This window comes from Acartia tonsa, chromosome 13 (assembly GCF_053477335.1).
Source record: "Acartia tonsa isolate MP-2025a chromosome 13, ASM5347733v1, whole genome shotgun sequence".
Classification (NCBI taxonomy): Eukaryota; Metazoa; Arthropoda; class Copepoda; order Calanoida; family Acartiidae; genus Acartia; species Acartia tonsa.
The window spans coordinates 28194894-28209745 of NC_137272.1; the positions used below are offsets into that span (position 1 = coordinate 28194894).

The 14852-nt window shown below is 35.3% G+C and overlaps 1 protein-coding gene across 1 annotated transcript in view; it reads right to left on the reverse strand.

Moving 5' to 3' along the window:
- The window catches only part of LOC145303961 (uncharacterized), a 34858-nt gene that overhangs the window by 4334 nt on the left and 15672 nt on the right, over positions 1-14852 (reverse strand). Inside the window, exons 8-17 of the mRNA XM_080145630.1 lie at positions 11151-11475; positions 10293-10564; positions 9817-10120; positions 8701-8836; positions 7988-8153; positions 7201-7724; positions 6700-6802; positions 5260-5311; positions 4145-4245; positions 3534-3628 (exon numbers count right to left, since the gene is read on the reverse strand). Coding sequence (XP_080001756.1) covers positions 3534-3628; positions 4145-4245; positions 5260-5311; positions 6700-6802; positions 7201-7724; positions 7988-8153; positions 8701-8836; positions 9817-10120; positions 10293-10564; positions 11151-11475 — 2078 coding nt within the window. The remainder of the gene's footprint in view (positions 1-3533; positions 3629-4144; positions 4246-5259; positions 5312-6699; positions 6803-7200; positions 7725-7987; positions 8154-8700; positions 8837-9816; positions 10121-10292; positions 10565-11150; positions 11476-14852) is intronic.

Genomic DNA, 14852 nt, shown 5'->3' on the forward strand with positions numbered 1-14852 from the left:
TCAAATAAAGGACGATTGAAAACATGACTGAAATTTTTAAAGACGATTTTCGTGGCGAATGAAAAAATTTATAACAATGTTTGTTTCTTAGTAAGGTTGACACAGAATGATGCTAGGCAAAATTACACATACAAGGGGGGGGGGGCGTAATGACATTTATTCGTAATCCGTGAGCAAAATGGTCTTAAAATTTAGCTAGACCCTTCAAACTTGGTATATAAGCCTAGTCCTATAGGTATTACATCTAAATGGTAAAAAAATCCAAAATTTTTTATTTTAAGGTTAGGTTAGGTAAGAAAAACCCTGCGGAAATGGGGTTTTTAGGCTTTTTTTGGTCTATTTTGATGTGGAAACTTACCTTAAATTGTTTTTTCTTAGGGTTTTAACTTAAATACACTGTATCTATTCATATGGACTTTATTTAAGATGATTCAGTAAGTCGGGGACCGACCCCAGGGGGCTAGGTGGGTGGCCCGGAGGGGTTAAGTGCATTTTTCCCAATACATATGTTGTGATACATCTAATTATAGGTTTTTTAGGTCAAGGAACTCAAATTCAGAGCTAATATAAGCATTAGATTAATCTAAAGCTAGCCCCATCGGGCTAGGTTGGTGGCCCGCAGGGGTTAAGTTAATTTTTTCTAATATATATCTTGTTATATATCAAAATATAGGTTTTTTAGGTCAAGAAACTCAAATTCTGAGCGAAAATTAACATTAGACTAACCTGAAGCTAACCCCCCCCCGGGCTAGGTTGGTTTTCTGCAGGGCTTAAGAGCATTTACCTAACCTAACCTAGAAACTTACTTATATTTTTACATGTTTTTTCTTGAATAAACTTTGTCTATTAATGAGGACTTTATTTAAGATAATCCAGCAAGTCGGGAACCGACCCCAGCGGGCTAGGTTGGTGGCCCGCAGGGGTTAAGGGCATTTTTCCCAATATATATGTTGGGATACATCTAATTATAAGTTTTTTAGGTCAGTTAAATCAAATTTAGAACTAGAATTAGCATAAGGCTAATCTGAAGCTAGCCCCAGCGGGCTAGGTCGGTGGCCCGCAGGGGTTAAATGCATTATTTTCCAATATACATCTTGTTATATATCAAAATATAGGTTTTTAAGGTCAAGAAACTCAAATTCAGTGCTAAAATTAGCATAAGTCTTACCTGAAGCTAACCCCCGCGGGCTAGGTAGATCTTCTGCAGGGCTTAAGTGCATTTTACCTAACTTAACCTAGAAACTTATTTATTTTTTGGTTTTTTCCTTGAATGTACTGTGTCTATGAATGAGGACATTATTTTAGATGATCCAGCAAGTTGTGGACCTCCTTGGGTCAGCCTCCTGTATGAAGAATCTTTTAAATGATGACTTTAGGACTGAACACTGTGTATCTAAGTAAAACCTAGCCCGCCTGGGTCAGTCCCCGACTTGCTAGATCATCTTAAATAATGTTCTCATTAACAGTTTATTCAATTAAAAAATCTTCAAAAAAGTAAGATTCTAGGTTAGGTTTGGTAAAATGCATTTAAGCCTTGCAGGCAACCCACCTAGCCCGCAGGGGCTAGCTTCAGATTAGTCTGATTCTATTATTAGCTCTAAATTTGAATTTGAATGTTCTCATAAATAGACACAGTTTATTCCAGAAAAAAACCCCTAAAAAAAACAAGTAAGGTTCCAGGTCAGGTTAGGTATAATGCACTTAAGACTTGCAGGAAACCCACCTAGCCCGCTGGGGCTAGCTTCAGATTAGTCTGATCCTTTTATTAGCTGTAAATTTGAATTTCTTGAACTAAAAAACTTATGAGTTGATGTATGATAACACATACTTTTTCTAAAAAAGGCATTTAACCCCTACGGGCCACCCACCTAGCCCGCTGGGGTCGGTCTTCGACTTGCTGGATCATCTGAAATAATGTCCAGTGTATTTAAGTTAAAACCCTAAGAAAAAACAATTTAAGGTAAGTTTCCACATCAAAATAGACCAAAAAAAGCCTAAAAACCCCATTTCCCATTATTCGAGAAAAAAAACCTAAAAAAAAATATTGAATGTAAGTTTCTAGGTTAGGTTAGGTAAAATGCACTTTAGCCCTGTGGGCAACCCAACTAGCCCGCTGGGGTTAGCTTAATATTATTCTAATGCTTATTTTAGCTCTGAATTTGAGTTCTTGACCTTAAAAACCTATATTTTGATATATCCCAAGATGTATTTTGGAAAATAATGCACTTAACCCCTACAGACACAGTTTATTCAAGAAAAAAAACCTGTAAAAAAATAAGTAAGTTTCTAGGTTAGGTAAATGCTCTTAAGCACTGCAGAAAACCAACCTAGCCATCTGAGGTCGGTTCCCGACTTGCTGGATTATCTTAAATAAAGTCCTCATTAATAGGCAAAAATATAAGTAAGTTTCTAGGTTAGGTTAGGTAAATGCTCTTAAGCCCTGCAGAAAACCAATCTAGCCCGGGGGGGTTAGCTAATGCTAATTTTTGCTCAGAATTTGAGTTTCTTGACCTAAAAAACCTATATTTTGATATATAACAAGATATATATTAGAAAAATTAACTTAACCCCTGCGGGCCACCAACCTAGCCCGCTTGGGGTCGGTTCCGACTTGCTTGATTATCTTAAATAAAGTCTTCATTAACAGACAAAGTTTATAAAAAAAAACATTTAAAAATATAAGTAAGTTTCTAGGTTAGGTTAGGTAAATGCTCTTAAGCCCTGCAATCTAGCCCGGGGGGGTTAGCTTCAGGTTAGTCTAATGCTAATTTTCGCTTAGAATTTGAGTTTCTTAGCCTAAAAAACCTATATTTTGATATATAACATGATATATATTGGAAAAATTGCCCTTAACCCCTGCGGGCCAACAACCTAGCCCGCTGGGGCTACCTTCAGATTAGTCTAATGCTTAATTTAGCTCTAAATTTGAGTTCCTGGACCTAAAAAACCTATAATTAGATGTATCACAACATATGTATTGGGAAAAAGGCACTTAACCCCTCCGGGCCACCCACCTAGCCCCCTGGGGTCGGTCCCCGACTTGCTGAATCATCTTAAATAAAGTCCATATGAATAGATACAGTGTATTTAAGTTAAAACCCTAAGAAAAAACAATTTAAGGTAAGTTTCCCCATCAAAATAGACCAAAAAAAGCCTAAAACCCCATTTCCGCAGGGTTTTTCTTACCTAACCTAACCTTAAAATAAATAATTTTAGATTTTTTTGCCATTTAGATGTAATACCTATAGGACTAGGCTTATATACCAAGTTTGAAGGGTCTAGCTAAATTTTAAGACCATTTTGCTCACGGATTACGAATAAATGTCATTACGCCCCCCCCCCTTATTGGTTGAAACATTTGGACACTCAACTTAATCAAACAACCAATCAACTCTTATTAGAGTCACCAAAGTTGTTAAGCCACCAACGAATAAGAAAACTATGGGAACTAGTCTAATAAACAGCCCAATGTCCCTTCTCTCCTTGGTCTTTTATAACCCAAATTGGGCCTTAAATTAAATTTTCATGTATTCCTGTAGGTTAATATAGTTTTTCTCTTCTGAAGTATAAAGTTCTTCTAGGAATGAAATATCCATCTTCAAAACTGTATCCAACAAGGCTTGATCATCTAATAGCAACAAAAGCAAAATTAGTTTACATACAAACTTACCTACTCTTTTTAATCTAAAATTTAAAAAAAAAAGAAGTCAGGGTATGGTTTTAGGCAATTTTTCCGCCCTTCGAATAAAGAGCCCCTAGATGCTAGGGGTGCAGCCGCTAGTGATATTAAAAACGGCTAAGATTCGTAAAAATTTTAAATTCGAGACAGACAGAACGACATCCAACAATACCAGATCAAGCAAAGAATGTTAAACTGATACTAAATTATTTAACTTTAATAAATTTCATTTCCAAGATCTTCAACTTCAGACAAAAAAAAACCTTAATACTTACAACAAGGGGAAGGGGGGGGGGGGTGGGCTGTAAAATAGCCTTAAACCGACCCCAAGACATTAATAAAGCTACCCTGAACAGTAAAACATATTCGGATCAAGGTTTCCGGAGATTTAAGAAAAACATACTACTTAATATTATTTCATTAGTGTAACAGGACCAGAGTCAACACGTGACAAAAGCCACCTACCTAATTCAAAGCTGCCAGATTCAGAATTATAGACAACCAGGGAATGTTGCTGGTTGTTATCAGAATAATATCCACAGGTTGGGCTGCTTGTTACACTCTCACTGCAAGTTGCATTTTGTATTTTAGTTTTCAACAGGAGGGGGGGGGGGGGGGGAGAGGAATTCACTAAAGAATAGGGATGGCAATCCGTCTAATTTTTGGACCGGATTCGGATTCTTACAAAAATCCGGCCAAAAATAAAACGGATTCTTCGCAGATTCTCATATTGACGGATTCCGGATTTTAGCAATATTTTAAAAGGCTTTTAAAAAATAAATTAACAGATTATTTTTTACCAGGTACAGGGCAGAATTTAAAGCTGTGTTGTTTCATATTTTCACAGTAGCTTTTCTTTTTTTTCTAGACCCTACAGCGGCCAAAATGACTGTTAAAAATCAAAATATATATTCGGACCAAAAAAACTCAAGACGCTAATTTTAGCCTAAAAATTAAGAATCCGAATCCGCTATTAACAAAACGGATTCCGGATTCGGATTGCCAACCCTACTAAAGAAACTTTTTAAAAATGATTATGAGATGAAATGCCCATGAAAAACTATATACCTAGTATAGATAGTTTTTAGCATTTCATGTTGGTTTTTGTCATGTACCTCAATGGCAAGACCTCTCTGAACTTTGTAAAGTAGCAGGAATAGGTATAACCAACAGCTGAATTAATTTGAAAAAATATCGGGTATAGTCCCTTTTGTGGCAACGCCCCTTAAGGGGCGATTCTTCGTTTTTCACAGTAGCTTTTCTCCTTTCTATTTCTAGCCCCTGCGGGGGGCTCTAATCCTGTGGGGGCATTTACTTAACCCTATGGGACAATCACCTAACCCATTATAACCTAACCTAAAATAACCTATCAAAAGCCATTTTAAAATTACGACGAATCGCCCTGAAAGTGACTATTCCCAAAATATCTAGTAATTTCAGCTGTTTTGGGGGGTATCGTAGCTGGTGCTTAAGTATGTGGAGGAAATAAGTTTGGAAAGAGGGAAATGGGGTGGTGGTATTCTTTATCCGAGAATCGTCAAAAAAAAAATCCTGTTGCAAAGTAAATACAAAATAATTGCCTGTCGGTTGATTGGTCTCCATAATTCTCTCCATCCTGGTCCTGCATATCATCTGAAGCAGATTTTCAATTTAAATTGTAAAAAGAAAAAAAATTGGGGGGAGGGGGCAAAGGTTGCAATTTTTTTTTCTTGGGACGATTTCTTTTTGAAGGGTTTTGTGATAACCCTCCCTAAAAAAGTTAAAAAAAACCTTTCATGAACTTATGAGAAGCTTCACTGTAAAGAAAACCTTGATATCGGTTCAGACAAATAGACAAACATCCTGATGCTTTAATATATTTTTTTTATGGAACTAAGTACTGTAATAAGGTTATTTTATCATTTTCTTTTTCATAATAGGTATATTTGGAAATAATAAGAAGGTACCTAAGACAAATATAAACCCCTGTACCTAACACATAACATATATTTATAGTAGCACAGCTAATCTATAATTATGAAAAGCGAAGCTTTTTAATAATTAGGGTCGGCCCGTCAGTCAATCCGAAAAAGTTAGCTCTTTTCGTTAATTTAGGCATGTTAAAATTGTCCTATCGATTTAAAACTTTGCATGGTGATTACTGGTAGTAGTTAGGTACGATTTAGAAAGCGCAGTAACTCTACAATCGTTACCAGAATGTCCGTACGTCCATTTTAAACATTTTGATTTTAACTTACTTAACAGCATATTTTTATGTGTTATAAAAGGGAGGGAACTTTTAACACATTTTCGCAAACAGTGAGTATATGCTTTATCTTTGGACTGAGAGGATAGGTTAAGAAAAAATCATTCTTATATGATGAATTTTCCCAAGGTTTAAGATTTTCTGGATAGGCCTCCATGTTCAGGAGCTGCAGGCCTCCAGGTTCAAGAGCTGTTGGCCTCCAGGTGGTCTCAGGAAAGGTAAAAATAAAATTAAAAAATTCGAAGAGATAGAGGTCAACTTATTAAACAAAATATGCAACTTTGTTTAAATATGTAAATAACATTTAAAAATATGCATATTTTGTTTTATAAAATGACCTCTTACATCTTTAAAAAATTATTTTGGTTTTTATCTGTCCAAGAGCCACCTGGAGGCATGCAGCTCCTGAACCTGGAGGCCTATCCAAAAAATCTTAAAACTTGGGAAAATTCATTATATAAGAATGATTTTATCCCTAATAACCTATCCTCTCATCGATCTGATTTTTGGAATACAGATTTTAAGGACAACAAAGTACAATGTTATAAGCGAAGCATCTCTATAGTCAAGTCCTAAAAATGTAAGTATGTCCTTAAACATTATCCTGTATTTAAGCAGTTTTTGAACGAATTCACTTAAAAATTTGTTTCGAATTAATACATTTATACTCTGATTATTCACCTCTGACACTCTACAAGTGATAATGTTCGTTTGTCCTACCGCTTCAGAGCTTCGCTTTTATGAATGTTGTCATCCTTGTTTCTATAAAACTTACTGAACATATGCTGTACAGAGGAGCTATGCATCCGTAGCTTCTTATGTCTATACTTGATCTCCTCGCTTATGATGGACTCGAACTTCATAGGGTCAAAAATAGACTGAAAATAAACCAAAATTAGTGCATAATTTAAGTTTCGCTTATTAGAGTTATTGGCATATAAAAAGACAACTTCTCACATTTATCTAGTGCCTTAAGTTTTGTAGTCCAGTTGGATAAAATACTTATTATTACATAATGATTTGTTGTCCTAACGTTTCAACCAATAGTTTTCTAAAATTAATGACCATTTTCAATGCTAGGATAAAAAAGTCTTAATTGACAGACAAACCGACAAAACGATTAATAGACTGCTTGCTTTTAGGTCATGTGAAACTCCAGCAAAAATTAAGCTTTGGATTTTTAATTGAATCCAATAAAATCACGTACATAAGGACGGCCGGACAAAGTAAATTATATCCTAGTAGCTTTACTTTTGCGACTTAGAACTCATGTTACCTGGCAGAACCTAATAATTGGTAAATTTCTTATATTTTCCACGCGGAATCTTTCTCTTATCTCCCTCTCTGACTGTTCCTTAGGCATGAAACTTTGCAGCTGATAGTTATCAGTTGTGTTCTTTTGATTTTCGTCATTATTATAGCTTGTCTTGGTTTGTATGAGGCTAGCTTTGTCAGATTCTTCATCATTGACTTTGTTATTAAAATTTATCACACTCTCCGCACTCTTATTGATGTTGGTAGCATTATCCGTACTGTTGTCACAGTCATCAATGGTGCGTTTGCTGGTAAAATTAATAACTGATACTCTGACACTTGACTGTCCTTGTTGTTGGGGGGAATTTCTCATCTTGGTATTATCAACTATAACTGCTTTCTCAATAGATTCTACTTGACTGTTTGTTGTAAAAGAACATGGACTTGATAAAAAAGACTCGATAGTATCACTGTAGCTTGGCGGAGTGTTTAGAACATTTTTCATTGGAGAATTTAATGTACCGTGCGCTGATTTTGTCACCATTTCTAAATATAGATTTTATCATTAAATTAAAGTAAATGGTTGTCTGTCTGTAACTTAATATCTAACTAACCACTGCACTGGACAGGTATGGTGTAGGTACTTAACGGGGAAACTTTTTATAATCTTAAATTAATACCAGGTTCGGTAAATCGTGCTAACAAATCTGCTTTTAATCTTATAATTTTATTTTCTTAATATTCGCGGAAAACTAGATATAATACTTGTTTTTTACCCGAAAGTTGAAAGTAAGAAAGTTTTCAATTACCTTGATGTATTGAGCCATCGACACCATTAGTTGTGGAACAAAAAGCCGCCTTGGAGCCTGCCATACTGTACACCCCATCCATAGAGGTATCCTTGCCATGCACCTGCTGGTACACAGTTGTAAATCCTCCCTCTGGATTCTCCAGCTTAAATCTTTTCATCTGGACCTGGACAAAAACAGATAAAGCACCATTTTTAACAGGATTGATCTTATGAAACATATTCAACTATTTCAAATAACATATACCTACATAAAAATTAAAGGTTACATTTAATAGAAAACTACGTTATTTACCATACATGCATTACTTTCCTAGGATAGCTGCTTTTGGGGAGGGTTAAAAGAGTTATAAAAGTATCTAGCTACAAAGTGTTAGCCAAATAAAAACTAATGCATGTATGTCAACTGAAAAAATTATTTTAATACATTTACTGTGTCAACAATAGGTAACTATGTAGTTCTACTCTAAATGTAAATAGGTGGGTTAATACCTTAAAATTCTTCGGGTAATACTGACAAATAGAAATATATCAATAATCAAGATAACTAGGTATTAATTAGATAGCTTTTCTTATTTTTCAATTTTAGAACATGAGTTTTGCTTTTTAATTATTTAGTTATTTCACATATTGAAAAAAAATATTCTCTCTCACAAATGAATGTAATAACGCCTCTCTTTATTTTGCTATTTCATGGATCTTAATGAACATTACCTGTTTGTCAATTTGAAGAGGATTTGTGGCCGGTGGCATCTCGACTGGCGGCATCTCCGGTAACCGCGGTGTCTCCGTCAACTGCGGCTGTGATGACTGGTTCACGGAAAAGCGACGAGGTTTCGGCGATTGAGATCTAAAAAGATATTTGAATCTTGAAAAGCTTAACATTTGGTACTATTAGACTCTTAAAATCATCCCATATCTTTGCATTGGTAATACCTCTGGGGACGGTGTATAACAATCCATTTGTATGGAAGTCCTAACTGTAAGGTTAAGAGCAGCGCCTGTTTAAAACCAAGGCCTTCTCACATTACGAAGTAAATTAAGACGCGTACTGGGCCGAAATTCGAACACTTCGCCTCCCTGACGACGAGCGGATGTGATACTGCTTTCTGACGCTCTGGTCTTTTTTTACTCCAAAATATTTAAAATATGATTAAGAAAAGAGATAGAAAGAGGTATAAATTTACACTTTGCTTGATCAGCAAGATTTTACAAAGAGAATTTATACATAGGTACTTAAATATTTAGCTAAATTTCTAGAACCTACCTAAGCATAAAAAGTAGCAACTAAGCGTTAATGAGAACAAGGATGACAACATCCATAAAAGCGGAGCACTGAATTGGTAGGACAAACGGACATTAACACTTGTATAGTGTCAGAACTGAATAATCAGAATATAGAAAATGTATAAGAGTCGAAGCAAAATTGTAAGTAAAATTGTTGAAAACTGCTTGATACAGAATAATGTTTATGGACATACTTACATTTTTAGGACTTGATTATAGAGTTGTTTCGCATATAATATTGTACTTTGTTGTCCCAGGAATCAGTTCAATCGGTTTATTAGATCACATAAAAATTTGTTGTTAAAAAAGTAAAAAAAATCAACATGTTTAAAATAGACGTACAGACATTCTGGTAATGATTATAGAGTTGCTACGCTTTCTAAATCGTACCTAACTACTACAGGAATCACCATGCAAAGTTTGAAATCAATAGGACAATTCTAACATGCCTAAATTGACGAAAAAGCTATCCGTTAAGGACGGACGGACCTACCCTAATTATAGAAAAGCTTCGCTTTTAAAAACATGAGAAAATTTTTTCACCTGCAATCCAGCGGATATGAAGATTCAAAGCTGTTATACAAAACACTTCTTCTGCCCCTACGATAAAGCTCCTCATTTTCAGCCTTCATTGCAGCAATATTTCTAGACGTCAGCGGCGAATTTCCAAACGTTACTTGTTGTGGCGACTGCTGCTGAAGCTCTGCCACGTGGTCAAAGTCCAAGCTTGGGGATGGGGTTCTAAGCGGCGATGATTGTCTGTTTTCAAATGGGAATTTGTTGTTTATTATGGCGGCGGCAGCTATTTGAGCGCCAAAATTGTTCATTATTTGCTCAGGACTTATACCTGTTAAAAAGAATTATTTATTCAAAGATTGAGAATTATTTTCCGAAAAGTTGTGTTACGCAAATGTGTCAATCCCCTCCTTGATAACAGTTTGACTTAATAAGAGCATTTGACTAAACTGTAACAAACACCTTTACACAAAATTATCAATAAAACTTTGAATAAATCTTGCCTAAATTATTGTTCAATCTATTCTCATCACTGAACATGGATGGACGGGGAGGAGAGACTTCATGTTTAATTATTGGCATTTCATTCAGAACATCAGCTGTCACAGAGTGAGGTAATAACGAGTGGTCAGGTAAGAGTGTAGGTTGTTGGGTAGGAGGTAGGCCAGCAGGTAGACCGGGCAGGTCCAGGTAGGGTTTGTTCGGTCCAACAACAGGGTGGTCCGTGCTGGGGCGAGAGCCAAGTATACTCTCCAATTTTCGCAATGTTTCAACCCTAGGTAAAATATTTACATGCATTAAATTTTTGCAGCTAAGAATAAAAAGAGAACAATAACCCCAATTTCAATATGAGATGCATTCATCAAAGGGATATGAACAGTTAATTAGCACAAAAAAAATCAACATTTAGGTTGCGTTGCTTTGTTTCTGGCCTTTAGAGGATGTTTACCCAGGGATCTAAGGGAAAAAATTAAAACAATATATTGATCTACATCCCTAATTATGAAAAACAAAATTATCCCTTCATAAGATAAAATTATTAATTAAAAGATTGGACATTACTATAGAAATGAAAGATATCCAATAAAAGTACCATAAGCTTTTAAGCCAACGAATAAGATATTGTGGTTATAACACGTTGACTATCGGTGTAATTTACAGTTGAATTTCCCCTCCCTCTCTCTCTCTCTTAATGTTTCCTTAGGGATGGTAGGAATAAAATAATCCAAGTATGTAGAGGCTGAGGCCGTTCGCAGAAACAACCAAAAAGGTTAGATCAGTGCAATAAGTTTCTTAACTCTTCAAGCATCTTTCATGAATAATTCCCTTAGAGCTTGCAAATGAAATGGAAGTATATATGCCTTGCGTGTGCGGTCAGTCTTGGTTGCCACGAATCAGGAATAAACTCTGCGGGGGGCGGGGCATGAAGGGGTGCTGCTTCTAACGGATCTTCATGCTTAATATCCATACTCTGGTGCGGCACACAGGGATGGGGTAGGGTTCCACCCATGGGTAATCCTCCAGAATGGCCCATGGGGATACCTTGGTGGTGGTAGGGGGGAAGGTTGGAAAGATAATCAGCTGTTTCTGTTTTGATATCATCTGAATGAATTCTGTTGTCGACAAGTCTGGTGTCAATGCTCGGAGTGCGACCTTGTTCCAGCCCAAAACCTCTTCCTTGCATTCCTAAATGAAAAGAGAAGGTAAATGTTAATGATTGCCCCGCTAGGTTAGAGCCTCCCGCAGGGGCTAGAAATAGGAGAAAAGCAAATGTTTGTGTCTGTCTGAACCCAAAGATCTCGATGACCGCTCAGTCGATAGGTATGATTTTACTTTACAATGTAGCGTCTCAGAGGTCCTAGGAAATTTTAAAATTATTATGGGGGAGGTTGCCATCACCCTTCAGGTGTCTTAAAGCATAATCTTATTAAAGAATAAAGAAAAGCTGACAAAAAAGATGTAATTAAATGTATTACCAAAGTTTTTTTAATCTCCTGGTTTTCTTTTAATAAAATAATTAAAAGAATTTACTTATCTTAAAATACAAATGCAAGGAAAACAACATCAATCATTGAAACTGATTTTTGTGAAATAATGTTATAAAATAAAACAGCAAAAATCAGATGGATATCACAGCTAGAAAAAAACTTATTGGTCAAGAAATATCAAACACTAGCAGCTATACCCGTAGAGGCCTTTTTGGTGAGGGTGGTGGTACCCTACCCCCATTAAATTGTAAACCTTTCAAGGACCTATGAGAAGCTACACTGTAAAGGAGAACAATATCGGTTCAGAGTACAGATAGATAGACAGAGATCCTGTTACTTTTATAATAGGATATATATCTGTAGCTGAAAATGGGAAGGACAGTTGGAATTACAGAGCAACTCCTTTACTCCATTGAATCTAATTTGAGGCTCTCAAATTGACAAGAACAGATGAAAGGTAATAAATTGAGGTTTGTCTATATCAATTACTATTGTAGGAAGACACCCCGGTATCTGAAGGGATAAAACAATGGCCGATAAATTGATAAACATCCCTAATGATGGTACACAAAATTAACCCTTGATTACAATTTGTGATTGAAACGTTTGGACATTCAACTTAGGAACTAAGCAATTAAAATTCTTTAAGTCCTCAAAGTTGTTAAGTCAACATAAAAAAAAACTTTTAAAACTTTAAGGATTATTGTGATAAACAGCCCAAAGTCCCCTCCCTCCCAGAGAAGACCAAATAGGTTTAGACAAATGGACAGTAAATTAATCCACCCACCAATGATACTAAAATTCTGCCTTTGTTTGATTGTAACTATTATAAAGGTTAATAAATATTGCGAAAGGTATTTCAAGTTTATTGTGTCTGATTTCCAATAATATGCAGCTTCCAAGACCCGAAACTTTCATTAAAGGGGAAAGATTCTTTTACCACCCATATAGCCCTCTCTCTCACTAGAAGGTAAATTAATATAAAAGAATTTCTTCTGCACAAGATTACAAACTTTAGCCTACATGCTTAAAAATTATAGTTGAAATTGGCCTATCCCTGCATACCTGCTTTGAGCTTTAAGAAGCTTTTCAAAAAAAGTTAAAAGTCAAGATATATTTCTTCATTTTTGGAAGAGAAAATCGATGAGAAATCTATAATATTTATTTATTTGGGATTAAACAGGGAGGAAGGGACAATGGCAGTAAGGTTTATCAACGCCACTGTCTTCCCTCAAATATTTGAAAGCAGAATATTACCTACATGAATAATTGGAAGCAAGATTATTTTTCTCTCCCTATTGTCATATCCCTGAATATCTGGGGATTAAGAGAGTAGTCAGCCTCAATTTGCGGAGACGCACAATGTGTCAGGGAAATAACAATGAAAAAAAATTTCGTCGAATCTCAATTCTGCCTCTGTTAGCTGGTTTTTAAGGGGGGGGGGGGGGAGAAAAGAATGAATTATCATTTAAACTAACATTGTCCACTACCCTAATTCCCCCCATTAATGTAAACATACCATTAAACAACCAAAAAAATGAATTCTTTAAGTTAGAGCAACATAAGAGAAAAAAGTCAACATAGAGTAAAGATAGACAATTATGCCATAAAGGGGAACCTTTTATTATATAGATGAGTTGATTAGCCACCCCATATATAATTTTTGCACTATCCTTCTAGGGGCTTTTTGGGTAAAACAACCCCCCAAAATACAAAATTATAAGTTTTGAGCTTACAAGCCCCTAGAAGTAAAGAGCAAAAATGAAATATGGGGTGGCTAATCAACTAACCTACTCATTTTTGTAATAAAAGGTTCCATTAAAAAAATCAGCTCGATATCTTAAAAATAAGCACAGAAATTTTAGTGTTTGAGGGGGGGGGGTCTTTTGCCCCGCTAGCACCTAGAAGGAAAGTCCCAAAATTCAATTTTAAAAGTTTTACAGGTATATTAAATCATATAGGAGAGTTTACAAAAAGAGTTAGGTTGATAACTATAAAAACAAGCCCAAACGGCCAGGGCAAAATTTGATAAAATAAATCCCTACAAAAAATTAAAGAATACCTATGATTTTTGCTACCGAGTAATTGTATCTGTATTATAAAAAATGAATTCACAGTGACTTGTATAATTTCAGAGTAATAAGAAAATGGAGTTAAAAAGGTTTTAAAATGAAATATCACACAAAAAGAAAATCCCGTGAAGTATTCATTATGATTTGTTGTAATAATCTCAATATAAGGTTGCCGGAACCAGCTAAAAAAAGGAGGCTAGAAACATGGTGTTGGGTTGTAGCCAAAGAGAGATTTTTTCCGAATAATACTTCCATCGCAAACGAAAGGTTTTTTTCATACAATACTGAAGATATAAAACAAGAACAAAAAAAATACTTGTGCTTCTAAAAGCATCTTGAAAAAATGAACCCCAGTATTTTCCATTTTTCAGATAAATTATATTTTAAGAGTAATAGGATGTGTGTCTGTCTTAGTGTGAGTTCATAAGGATATCGCTAAACTTCTCATTGGTCCAGGGAAGGTTTATAGCTATTTTGGGGGAGGGTACCACCACCGTCCCAATAAAAATGACCCCTCTACAAAAAGTAGGGGAGGTCTAATTACACAACCATTACATTATATAAGAATATAAATTTTGCTACATTTACGAAGCATTTTTGAGAGAAAGGTAGCTAATGACCCGCGTAATATGGAATCATCGAGAACTAGAGGAAAACTACAGAAAATTACTTCTCTCTTGAAGGGCAACAGCGAGAAAATATATATAATAAGGGAAGATTTCAGAATTAAAACATGCACCATGTGTAACATGAAGCCAAGAGTGTATTATCTCTGTTCAAAAATCTCGTTTTGTTTTTTGATGGATTTTTAATTTAAAATGGATTATTTTATATCCCCTTCAGTTAGACTTAAATACACCTATAATTCAAGATTTTGTAACTCATGGCATATGCACATGAAATGTAACTAATTCATAATAATCTTTGTGTAATATAGTGCTATAGACACTTAAAAGTTTTAGGACTTGTCACTTATATATTGACAAATCATCAAACTTTTAAT